This window comes from Natator depressus, chromosome 20, assembly GCF_965152275.1.
Source record: "Natator depressus isolate rNatDep1 chromosome 20, rNatDep2.hap1, whole genome shotgun sequence".
Classification (NCBI taxonomy): Eukaryota; Metazoa; Chordata; order Testudines; family Cheloniidae; genus Natator; species Natator depressus.
This window is the reverse complement of record NC_134253.1, coordinates 5,351,558-5,364,151: the sequence shown is the minus strand read 5'-3', so window position 1 is coordinate 5,364,151 and position 12,594 is coordinate 5,351,558. Positions and strand designations below refer to the sequence as shown.

Genomic DNA, 12,594 nt, shown 5'->3' with positions numbered 1-12,594 from the left:
GGGCACTGTCCGGGCCGACTGGGCATAGCTGAGATCACCAGACTCCTGCAGACTGCAGTCTTAGGGTCAGATTTTCCAAGCACCTGGAGCTATTGAGACCAGGTTGTCAAAAGAGCTCAGATCTCAGCCCTCCGAAACGAAATGGCCTGGTTTGAAAATCTGCCTCCCTGTTCAGGTGCCCAGATAGGAGGTGCTGCGGGAGTCAGGCACCTGAATACCTTTGTGGATCTCGGCCTTTCACTCTCTCTGCCTCAATTTCCCCATCTGGAACATGGGGATAGTAGCACTGCCCTGCCCCAAGGGGTCGTGTGGGGCTAAATCCATTAAAGATTAGGAAGCACTCAGATGTATGGTAATCATGTGCTGTAAGTGCCAGAGACAGACAGTCGGATCTTCAGCATAGCACATGCCAAGTAAGTCACCCTCTCATTCCTCCATTGAGCCCAAAAGCACATGGCTGAGTCAGGGCCTACCCTTTGGGAAGCTATCCAGGCTTGGTTCATAAACTCCAACGGACGGAGCCTTTGCCACATCCCTTGAGAAGCTGTTCCCATGGTTGATTTCACTCCTGGCTACAAATCCACCTCTTTTTCCCCGTTGGAACGTCATGGACAAACGTAAACAGAGATCAGGCCCTAGGGGTTAAAATCCTGTCCTGAGGCAGCGTGCAGGGGCATCCTGGGTGGAAAATGGGGAAATGCAAATAGAGTGAGGGTGGATCTCAGGAAAAGTAAGAGGCATGTTCCGCTCAGGGCCGAAGAATGCCTTGTTTATGGGAAGTGGACTGTGGCTGCCTCCCAGGGCTGCTTGATTGTGTTCCAGAGGACGGAGCTGCACTTGGGAGTCCTGCTCAGAATGAAATCATCACCTCTTGGATGGCCTGAACAATATCAGAGCCCCCCCTCAACTCTGAGCAGGGGGTCCCCCCTCTGCCCCCACAGCTTCAGGCCGGAGAAAGCAGAGAGGCCTGTCCATCACTAGCCCCGCTTGGCTTGCAGCTCTCGGTTGCATTTCAAAGGTGGCTTCGCAGCCCTGCACCCAGTTAGTCCTCTGAAAGCGAAGGGTTAAGGGGCGCCATCCAGTGGCAAGCATCTGCAACAGCCGCTTCTTACCAGGGAGAGGTCCTGCCCCTGGGGTATGATTGGTACAAATTCAAGTTCAACAGCTATGTGACCCGTTAATTAACTGCACCTCTTTCCTCAGCCCTTTGAAAGACTGGAGCCCCTCCAAGTGGAGCTGCTTAATGACAACACCTCGCTTTTCTTAGCCATAGAGCTTTACAAAGGAGGGTCACGATCCTCCTTTTCCCAGTGAATAAACTGAGGCACCAGCAGGTCGAGTGACTCTCCCAAGGCCACCCAGCAGCTGGGACTAGAACCTGGGTCTCAGCCCAGTGCTCGATCCACTAGGCCCAGGGCATCTTCAGGTGTGTGTGTGTGTGTTTGTGTGTGTGTGTGCGCTGCTACTGATGTAAAGGAAAATGAAGCATGCAATATTCCCAAGCGTCTCTCCATTCAGGCTCCAGGGACAACCATTTGCTAAAGGCATAGTGCTTTGCTGAGGGTGATGCTAAGTTCAGCACCTTTCTCTATGGCAGACTTGTGATCTTGGGTGAGTCCCTTTATGGGCTCTGTGCCTCGGTTTCCCCATCTGTAAAATAGGGCCAATAATACTGACCCGCCTACATCCCTGGAGGGTTTTGAGGATTGACCAGTTACAGGTTCAGAAAGGGATTTGGCTGGAAAGCACTGGGTGGGAAAGCCGTGTAACACTGATTTCTGTCTGCCCCTCTTACTCCCATGCTCTTGGAGCCTATAAGGATTTGCAAGAGTGGCAACCAACAGAAAACTGAATTTTGTTATTTTTAAAACATGTAAGAAAAGCTGATTATTGAAAACCAGAAGCAAGGAAAGAAAAATGCTGGAAGCAATGGGGGGAGTAGCCAGAACAGAAACCCTGGAGGTGAGCAGTGAAAATTTCCAAGAAATACTAACAACATCCAAAGATCTTTACTGTCATTAATAAAGCCCCAGAAGAGAGATAGGAAAGTAATATCATCGGCACTCTCCAGACATGGAAACAGAGGCACAGGCAAGGAAAGTGACTTGGCCAAGGTCACACGGTCAGTGGCAGGGCTGTTCCTAGAACCCAGGAGTCCTAATTCCCAGTTTCCTGTTCTAGCCACTAGACCACAGTTCCTCCCTGAGCCAGGAACAAAGCTCTGAAATCCTGACTCCCATTCCCCTCCTATAACCCCTAAACCACACTCTCTCCAGAGCTGAAAATAGAACCCAGGAGTCCTGACTCCTAGTGCCTCGTGTTCTAACCACTAGACAACACTTCCCCCCCAGAGCCAAGAACTGAAGCCAGGAGTCCTGACCCTCAGCCCTCTGCTGCCACCACTAGAACTCACTCCCTTCCAGAGCAAGAAATCCAAGAGACCTGACCCTCCCTAGGGCCCTGCTCTAACCGCTAGTCAAGAACCCAGGAGGCCTGACTCCCATGCCCTGCTCTAATCAGTAGACCTAGCCTGCCAAATAAGCACATTGTTTTAAGACTCAGCTCTGCGCACACAAAGGCCAGCAGTAAAAATGATGTGTTATGTTTTAGGAAAGAATTAGACAGGGGAAGGGAAATAGCTCGGCGATTGGATTACACAACAGAGATGGGCTGGAAGCATGAAATATTCCAGGCATTTAGGCTCCATGCAAAGGCAACAATATTCATTCAGACCCTGAAAAAAAATGTACTTTTGAGGGAAGAAGGGGGGGGAACCATGATCTCAGCCCAGCGTCCCCAGGGAAAGGAGGGGAAATCAGGGATTGGGCACCAGGAAATTGTTTGCTCTTTGCTTCTTTGGGGTTGGGTTAAATGAAAGTGGTTTCTGTTTGGTTGAGAGGGTGGGGGGGTTGTTTGCTTTTTCAAAAAAGATGCTCAGATAATTAGATCCAAATCACTGGAAGAGAAATTACTGGGGGGGGGGAGGGGATCGGAGCTCCCACTTGGGAATGGGGAGTTGGAGGTGGGAGGTGACCCCTTGGGAATGGGGAGGATGAAGGTGGGCTCCCCACTTGAGAATGGGGAGATGGAGATGGGCTCCCCCACTTGGGAATGGGGAGATGGAGATGGGAGGTGACCCCTTGGGAATGGGAGGGATGAAGGTGGGCTCCCCCACTTGGGAATGGGCCTCGGGGGCATGGAGATGGGTTCTCTCACTTGGGAATTGGCCTGGGGCGGATGAAGATGGGCTCTCCCACTTGGGAAAATGGGGGGGGGGGTTGGAGATGGGAGCTGATCTCTTGGGAATGGAGGGGGATGAAAATGGGCTCTCCCACTTAGGAATGAAGAGATGGAGACGGGAGCCAGCTGATCTTTTGGGAATGGGGGGGATGGAGATGAGAGCTGATCCCTTGGAAATGGAGGGGGATGAAGATGGGCCCTCCCACTTGGGAACGGGGCAGGGGATGGAGATGGGCTCTCCCACTTCGGGACGGGGGCATGGAGATGGGAGCTGACCCCTTGGGAATGGAGGGATGGAATCATAGAGTATCAGGGTTGGAAGGGGTTTCAGGTCATCTAGTCCAACCCCCTGCTCAAAGCAGGACCAACCCCAACTAAATCAGATAGGATAGGAGGGAGCTACCTCTTGGGATGTGGGGGGCAGGACTGGAACTGATGACCCCTTGGGAAGGGGGGTAAGGCCTGGAGCTCCCTCTTGGGACTGTGGGTCTGGGACGGCGGGTGGGGGCGGGCATGTTTCTTTTCCACCTCCCCCGGCCTGTCTCATTTCCTCTCTCAGCCTCTGCAGCTCAGAGGGGCTCGGGCGACCCCCGCCCCCTCCCGCCGCCCCCAGAATCCCAGGAATCTCCGAGATGGAGAGAAGGGGGAAATTGAATTTGGAAATGAACATGGGGGTGGGGTGGAGAGACAGGAGGGGTGGGGGTGAGAACAGAGAGTGGCCAGGGGGAGGAGCCGCGGGGCGGGGGAGTCTGGAAGGGGGGCAAGAGGAGAGAGGGGTTTGGGGGGGGCAAGAGCGGGGGGCCGGAGCGCAGCGGGGGTGGGAGCGGAGCCGGGCAGCGCTCAGCCCGCGCTCCCCCCACCCCCCGGGGGGTGCCAGGGCTGCGGACACCTGGCGCTCCGGGGCCAGCGCTGGAGGCAGGTTGTGGGCTGGGCAGGGTATTTAAGGGCCGAGGCCGTGGGGAGGGAGCCCAGAGCAGTCGGGGCGCAGCACGGTCCGGCTCCTCCCCTGCCCAGCCGGCCAAGATGCTCCCGGGCTGCTGGCTGGTGTCTGCGCTGCTGCTGGCTCCGGGCTCCTGGGGCGCCCTGGGCCAGTGCCCCAGCTGCGAGGACGGGGACCCCCCGGCCTGCGCCCCCCGAGCCGGCTGCCGGGCCCCCGAGAGGGCAGCGGCGGCGCCCCCCGACAGCGCCAAGGCGCCGCGCGAAGCTTGCGGGGAGAAGGGCTGCGTCCGGGAGCTGGGGGAGCCGTGCGGGGTCTACACGCCCAGCTGCGCCCGGGGACTGCGCTGCATCCCCCGGGCCGGCGAGCGGACCCCCCTGCACGCCCTGCTCCTCGGCAAGGGGGTGTGCCGGGCCGTGGGGGGCAGGAAGGGCAGCCGCAACCACACGGAGCCCGAGCCCCCGGCAGGTGAGTGCGGGGCGGGCTGGGGGGAGCAGCCGCGGCTGGGCTTCGGGGCTGAGCCCAGATGGGGGGGATCCTTGGAGCGCCCCCCCCAGCTGAGCTTCGGGGTAAGGGCACAGGGCAGCCCTCGCGGAGGTGCTGAGCCCAGATCCGCGGGATCCCTGGTGACACTTAGCAGCACCCCCAGAAGTTGGGGGGGGGCATCTCCATAGTTTCTAAGGGCAAAGGCTGCTGCTTTCTCCCCCCCTCCCCCCCCGCTCTCCCCCCACTCCCCGGAACTGAGTCTCTTTCCTCCCCCTGGAGGGGCAGAAGAAGATGGGTCCTTCCACTCGGGGGTTGCCATAGTGGGGTTCCCTGGCCAGGGGGCGCACTCCTAAGGGAGTGGCTGGGCATTGCCCCTCTCCGGCTCAGGGGTGGGGAGGGTCCGGACCCCGGGGTGCTGCTGCAGAAGACTGGGGGGGACGGGGAGGCTGGGTGGCTCCTTGTCTATTGCCCAGCGCGATGGAGGGGGAGAGGCTCCAAGTGGGTCGGGTTCTGCTTGCCCTGGGTTGGCTTGATGCCAGGGGGGGGGGGAGCCTGGCAGAAGAGGGGGCTGGGGGCTGCCTGAGAAGTAGGGGGGGGCTTCTGTCCCCTGAGTTGTCTCTATTGTGGGCAATATGCAGCCATGCTCACCCCTGCCTCAGCAGCTGTAGCTGCCAATGGCCCATGGGTGCTCCCAGCAGGAGTCCAGCAGGAACACCTCTAGCCAAACCCCCCCCCCCCATGGAGGTGTCCCTACCAGGTGCCCTGATCCGGCCTGATCCCCCTCCAACACATACACACACATTTTGGTGCCTAGGAAGTGGGCTCAGCCTCTTGAATGGGAGAAGGGGCCTGTGGGTGGATATATTGCTTGGGAAGGGGGACAGGCCCTCTCCTGGGCTGTGAGGGTGGGAGACAGGCCAGGGCCCCGTGGCGCCAGGCGCTGTACAAACACAGCCAGCCAGCCCCTGCCCCGAAAGAGCTCCCAGTCTAGCTACCAGCAGGCCGGCCCACGGGAGGCTGCTGACTTGAGCCAAGCCTGGGAACGTGGCGAAGCAGGGGGGGACCCAAGTAAAGGTTCCAGCTGGCAGTAGCTAAAATTTGCCAGCAGAGATTGGTCTCTGAGGGGCAAAAGCCAGACTGAGGCGGGGTGGGGGACCATTGTATGGGAGACTGGGACTGAACTTCCCCCAAGGTGTCTGGCTCAGAGCACCGCTCTCTCAGCCGGCACCGGTCCGGGGGCGAGCCCCCTGTGCTTGGCTGGAGAGAGAGGATCTGGCATGGGGGTGTCAGATGGCAACAGACAGGCCGCAGGGAGCCACCCAGAGCTAATTCTCCATCAGGGTTCAGGACACTGCTGTGGCTGGGGAGTTGAGTCTCGCAGACCCCCCGCGCTGGCTGCGGGAGCTCGGAGGAACGCGTTGGGGTGGGGGAGGAGAGGAATCCATTGCCTTGTAACAAACCCCACCAGTAAGGGGTGGCTGTGTACCGGGGATGGGGGGTCCTGGCTGGGGGATCAGGGCAGATCAGAGCTGTCCATCCAAGCAATGGCATGAAACACAGGGGCAAAAGCCCTTCCAGAGGGGGTATTCAGAGGAACCTCAATTTCTTTCCCCCCCCATCCCCTTTCAAGAATGGTGCCAGGGTCTGTGCTATTGTGTCTGAGCCCCCAGTTCAGCCTAAATTCTCTCCTGCTGCTTGCACCCCCCACCCCAAACTTCATGCCAGGCTCTTCCATAATAAGAGATCAAGTAAAAATTCCCCCCAACTCTTGGAGAAAAGCCTAAATCTTGAGCCTACCTTAAACTGACCATGTCTTAGCACCTGCGAGCCCTAGTCATAGACCCAGACCCCGTGGTGCTAGGTGCTGTACAAACACAGGACAAAAAATGTTTAATGAGAGGGGTGAGACCTGGCCGTGGTGCAACTGCAGAATCCAGCTGTTTGCTCCACCCCACTATAAAGCAAAGGTTTTTCTCCAGCAGAGCAGAGATGCCTTGAGCAATTCCACCCAGGGCTAAGGCAGCTGGGAGGCTGCTGCAGATTGCGGGGGATGTTCACGGCCATTCAGTGACTCTGCGACACCCAAAGCTGCTTCCTGGCATGTTCCACCCACCCTGTAGGAGCTGTTGTATCGAGGGACCCCGACTCTTTGCGGGAGGGCGGCTAGCTCTGGGGGGGTTTGTTCAGGCCCATCTGTGGGTTTGCTCTCAGTTACTCACCCATTCCTCTGGCCTGCTCACCAATCCCAGGAGCGCTGGCTCCCCCTTGTGTCAGAACGTGGGAGTGCAGAACGGGACGCTGGATTTTGGGCACTGGGATTGGGGCACTTGGGCAAGCAGTAATTTGGGGCAAGATCCCCCCCGTCCCCCTCGCGAGAGTTCAGGGCTCGATTTTCAAGCCCTCAAGCATGCACAATTTTTGGTGAACCTGGCCTGGGCGCTGCTGCGGGGTTCTGGGCCCCAGGCCCCAAAGGACTGAGGTCCACCCACCTCCTGGGTGCATGGAGCTGCAGGTGCTCCATGGTGCCGGATCCTGGGTGTCTCCAAGGGGTCTGTTTTTCTGGGTGGGGAACAAAGAAGACTAGTACTGGGGGGATGGGCAGGATAGCTCAGTGGTTTGAGCATTGTCCTGCGAAACTTAGGGTTGTGAGTTCAATCCTTGGGGGTGAGGGCATTTAGGGATCTGGGGCAAAAATTGGGGACTGGTCCTGCTTTGAGCAGGGGCTTGGACTAGATGACCTCCTGAGGTCCCTTCCAACCCTAATATTCTATGATTCTATGACACCCAGAGTTGGTGGTAGCCCCTGAAAGCAATGGCCTAAAGGCACTCCCATTCAGCCGCAGGGGGCGTGGCTGCATCTGCATCTGCCATGGGCACCTGGCAATAGGTAAGGATGCAGCAAACTCACTTCACCCAAGCAACCAGGCTGGCGCAGCTAGGGTGGCCCCTTTGCAGCCTTGAGGGGCCTGACCCCAGCAGAAGCCGCAGGGCCCTGTGCTGGACAGGACACTCTGGCGGCAGATTGGGGTGGGGAAGGGCAGGGGAGGGTGTGTGGCAGGCTGAGGCCCCAGACTCTGTCTCCCTTTCCCCCGCAGGGGAGAGCCGGAAGGAGAGTCGCAGGGCAAGCCACCCCACGCTGGAGCCTAGGCCCCCCCAGCACCACGGCCCCCTGGTGGAGGCGAACGGTGGCAAGGACCGGCTGCACCAGATCTCGCTGAACAGCGACGGCAAGCCGGACTTGGAGACGGTGCGTTGCGGGAGGGGTGCAGGGACAGGGACAGTGCAAGCACGTGCCTGTGGAAGTCTGACATGAGGCATCTCCTGCCCAGGCATCCAGCACCGGTAGAGAACACACCTGGGTTCCCCTGCCAGCGCTCCTGCAGCACCTCCTGCTGGCAATGCCGTAGCTGGGAGCTGCTGCCCTGCACCCCACAGCGCCCCTTGCTGGGTGAGGCTGGGACTGCAGTAACAGGGAGCTTCCCCCACAGCCAGTGCCCCTGCCCTATGTTCAACAGCGCCCCCTGGTGGAAGAGGCTGGGACTGAGTTTGTAGCCTACAAATAGCTGTCCCAGGCTCTGCAATCACTGGGCTGGAGCGCTCCTGCTGCAGGGAGATGAGCTCCCCGGCATGCTGGTTGCCCCTACTGGCGAAGAGGAGGGCAGAGCCCAGTGCATAGGCTGGCTGGGGCATGGGGGTGGGCGGGGGGAGGAGAAAAGGCAGCTGTGAGAGCTGTGGGGGGAAGCCCAGCGAGTCCCGTCCCTCCTGAACTTGCAATCTGTCCTGGCCCCTGGCAGGCTCCATGCCGCATGCACCTGGCAGCTGTCATGCTGGAGCTCAAGGCCCCACTGTACCGGAGTGGAGAGGACATCTTCATTCCCAACTGCGACACCAAAGGCTTCTACAGGAAAAAACAGGTAAGGTAGGGGCCAGGGCCAGGGCTGGGGTGGGTTCCCCTGAGCTGGGGTGGGCACCTCTGGGGCTGGGGCACCATGAGGGCTGGATGGAGTCAGAGCAGTGAGCCCTGTAGGTGCAGGGCATTGGCGGGGAGCCAGTGAGTGGCTGCCCGGACCCAGCATTGGACTGGCAGGTGATCAGCCCAATGGGCATTGACCTCTGTGTCCAGCCACTGGCCCACTGACCTATGTCCTGTCGGCTGCCCTAGCAGATCAGTGCTTGTGTCTTCTACCACTCCCTGCCATACCGGGCTAGTGCCTGGGACCATCTGACTGTTACCCAAGATCGAGCACCGCCAGCTCCAAACAGCCAGAGATTTTAAACCAGGTCCCCCCAACTACTGAGCTGGGGTCTTTTTGCCCATCTGGGTTCTCATCCTTTATGGGACAGCACAGCCTAGTGGATACAGTACTGTTGCTGCCCCTCCCAGTGCCTCAGTTTCCCCATCTATATGTAAAGCACTTGGAGATGTAGGGGTACCACGTGCTAGAGGAAAAGCTAGAAGATACCAATCTCTAGCTCTTCTCTGCAGTCATGAGGGCTAGAAACATACTCCCAGTCTCTGGAAGGATCTCAGCTTTCATGTAATGGTCCCATGACTCCAGGAGCTGGGGCTTCATTGCGAGGGGAGTGGTGGAAATGCCTCCGATTACAAGACTGTCCATCAGCCCATTGATATGTCCTCTCTCACACCCTCCCTCCCCCTTGTCTTTTCCTCTTACAGTGCCGGGCATCCAAAGGACAGAGGCGAGGCCAGTGCTGGTGTGTGGATAAGAAGGGCCACCCGCTGGCCGGCTCGGGGGGGCTGGAGGGCAACCCCCATTGCCTGCCCAACGGGAGTGACTGAGAGGGGTGGGCTGGGCTCGAGCGGGGCTGGAGGAGGCTCAGCCTGATAGATGCTGCGGGAAGAAGAGCCCGAGGATACAGAAGCATTTTGCCTTTAATTTATTACATGGCACCGCGGCTGTTGGAAGGAGCTGGCCTGAAGGCAGCTTGGGGGCGCTGCCCTCGCTGGGGATCGGCCTCTCCCACCTGCCCCATTCACACCCAGGACTGGCTGGGCACAGGGGGCAGGGAACAGCTCTGTGGTAGCAGCCTGGAGCCCAAGCCGCTGCTTTGGGGGTCTGCTAGTGCAGGTGTTTGTTCAATAAGCTATTGGGAGTGGGCCGGGGGTGGGGGTTGCAGCATCCCCTGGTGCTTCCAACCCCCCCACCCACAGATGCATTTTCTGCAATGGGGAGTTTCCCCCTTGGACGGGGGGTGGTGGTGAACTGCTTTTCTGGGTGGGGAACAAAGAAGGCTAGTATTGGAAGAGTGCTACTAATGTTGGATCTTGGGTGGGGAGTACTCTGGGAAGGGCAGCATGGCTTTGGGGGACAGGCTGGAAAGAGCCAGCAAGAGTTCACCCCTGCACCCCCAAATCTCAGGAACCCCCCCTCCCTCCCCCCACACACATCCTGAGCTGCAGTCAGACATCAGTTAAGAAGCTGGGAGGGGAAAAAGGGATGGGGGGGGTCAGCTGTGGGCCAAGCAACCTTTCACTTTCTGACCTTCCTCCTGAGCCCCCCCAGGAAAGCAGCTGGCTGGGGAGAGTCCTGCTGCCAGCCGGGTGTGGGAAGCAGCTGGAGCAGAGGCAACTGGAGCGGGAGTCAGGGCCAGGCTGCCGGCTCGCCCTGCCCCGTCCCACAGCTGTGCTTTTGCTGTCACCTGTCCTGCGGCTCCTTTACCTTAATGCACCCTCCTGAGGATTGTTGGATGCTTCTGGGAGATGTTTATTTTAAATAAAGCTGAGTTTGGTTTTTGGAGGGCCTGGCGCTCGCCTTCTTTCTGCCGTGCATCCCTCCTGGTGCCCTCCAGACCCCATCTTAGGGCTTGTCTAGCTGGGGAAATAGGCTGTACCAGAATAACTAGCCTGCCCTTAGTCCAGCTGGATATCCCGGCTCCTATGGCCAGTCCACGCTTCCGCCAGGCTCTGTCGGCATAACCCCTGGTAGAGACACAGTTTTGCCACCCTGACGAATGACAGACAGCATCAACGTGGCTTTTTTTGTTGGCATAGCAATGCTGGGTAGGGGAACGTCACCACGCCTTTGTACCGCAGACCTGGCCTATGTCAGTGTTGACCCTCCACCTGTCTTTGGAACAGGGCCCTCTCTTAGGGCAGCGTGTCATGATGCTGCGCCATCCCTTTGGTCAGGCTGGTACTGATGAGAGTTGCAGCGACTTGCTTTTCTTTGGTCGCACTCGGTTCCATTGGAGGAAGGAGCATCCGTCCCGCTTATGTGGCCCTACCTGCGTCCTGGAGTCCGTCGGCAGCCCTCTGTTTAATGAATGCTATTGACAATGTGGATGAGATCCGCCCGGAGTGGCTGAGGCCAGTTGGAAGAGAATCAGAGCCATCGCTTGAGCCTCAGTGCACCAAAAAAAAAAAGTATCTTTTATATTCTGGGCTGGACCACATCTCCCATGGTGCACCATGGTTCCCCTCTTGGTGAGAGGAGGCAGTGCCTCATGGGAAATAGAGTCCAGCTAAGGACTGTAGGCCTGTAGAGGAGAGTGAGGGCCCTGATGCCTCTGTCCCACCTTGGGGGAATCCCTCCAGGGGCAGGTGTGTGTGTGTTGGTGGCGGGGGCAGTTTCCAGGTCTGGCCCTGCCCCAGAGTTGGCTGGAGGCCTCTGTCTAGGGGGCTGCCCACTCTGGCATCACCACTAGATTGGGTTCAAAGATTTCTTTAAGTGCGGGCGGGGCCGTAACACGTAGCGTCTTCCAAGCCAGCCCCGGCCCTGTGGCTGGAGGACCTGAGAGATCAGCCCTGCGGAGGTGTCATCTCGGTAACCCCTCATCAATTGCCGATAAGAGCCAGCCGGTTGGCTCAAAGTTCCCCTCGCCTTAGCCCTGCTAGGAAGTCCAAGGCAGCCAGACGGGCTGAATTCCAGCAGGGTGCTGCCTTATCCGGCCAATGGGTCCGTTTGCCCCCCCACCACCACTGCAGAGTGGGGCAAAGTGGGGGCAGAGGAGCCTCTGGGGGCCTGAGGGGCAGAGATGATCCTTCATGGAGGGGGGTGGGTTGTTCTGGGGCATGAGGGGAACAAAGAGGGGCCCCCGGTGTGGAGCAGAGACAGCCCCTCTTGAGGGGAGTCTGGGGGGAGAGGCACAGCAAGGGGTCCCCCCCGGGGGTGGGGGCAGAGGGCAGGGGAAGGGAGGTGGTCCCTAAGCAGCAGTGCCCAGCAAGAAGACGTTTGAATCCTCACTCTGGAATGTTGGGAGGCTGTGGGCCAAATGACTCGCTGGTGTAAGCAGCCGTGACACCCTCTCCCCTCCTGGGAGCTCCCTTACACCTAGTGCTGATCCCTTTCCCTTCCCCGACTGAGCTGCAGCCAGCTCTGGGGCAGAGCGTAGCACCTGTTCAGTCACGGTGTAGGGCAGGGAGCAGAGATGAGCACCGTGCCCCAGTGAGATCACAGGGGGAACAGAGATCAGCAGGGGACGGGCTAACCGGGAGCCCAGCCTGGGACCCAAGCCGCTCTTTCTAGCTGTTCCTTCCCTCCCGATGACCCACGCACATGGGTTGCCCCAGGAGAGGATGCTGCAACCCCCCTGTGCAAAGCATGCTGGGAATATCCGAGAGCCAGCGGTACCCACAATCAGCAAGAGACAGGGACGCAGCCCTGCCTGTCTCCAAACCGGCCTGTAGAAGAGCAAAGGCATCAGTCTAGGTGCCCGCTCCATCTCTGCCCAGGCCCATCCTATGTGGGTGGGACCTGATGATTCTGTGTGTGGGGGGGGTGATCCTGGCTGGGGGCAGAGGTTGGAGCCACAGGCCCTGCTATCTCTGCCCTGATAAGGGCTTTATCTTATCACCCCTTCAAGGAGGGTCCAAGGCTCCCATTTCCAGCCTGGATCCCAGAGTGGAAAAACTTCTCCAAGGACTTTACCCCCCTTGCCAATCAGCTGACCGGGCAGGGCCCAGCACAGGG

At 58.9% G+C, this 12,594-nt stretch overlaps 1 protein-coding gene across 1 annotated transcript; it reads left to right on the top strand.

Annotated features, from left to right (window-relative positions):
- The first annotated feature begins 4,263 nt into the window (after positions 1 to 4,263).
- Positions 4,264 to 9,944, top strand: IGFBP6 (insulin like growth factor binding protein 6). The gene is made up of 4 exons (XM_074935131.1): positions 4,264 to 4,645; positions 7,759 to 7,910; positions 8,458 to 8,577; positions 9,342 to 9,944. The coding sequence occupies exons 1-4, from the start codon at positions 4,264 to 4,266 to the stop codon at positions 9,462 to 9,464; spliced, it is 777 nt and encodes a 258-aa protein (XP_074791232.1). The 3' UTR covers positions 9,465 to 9,944.
- Positions 9,945 to 12,594: the final 2,650 nt, after the last annotated feature.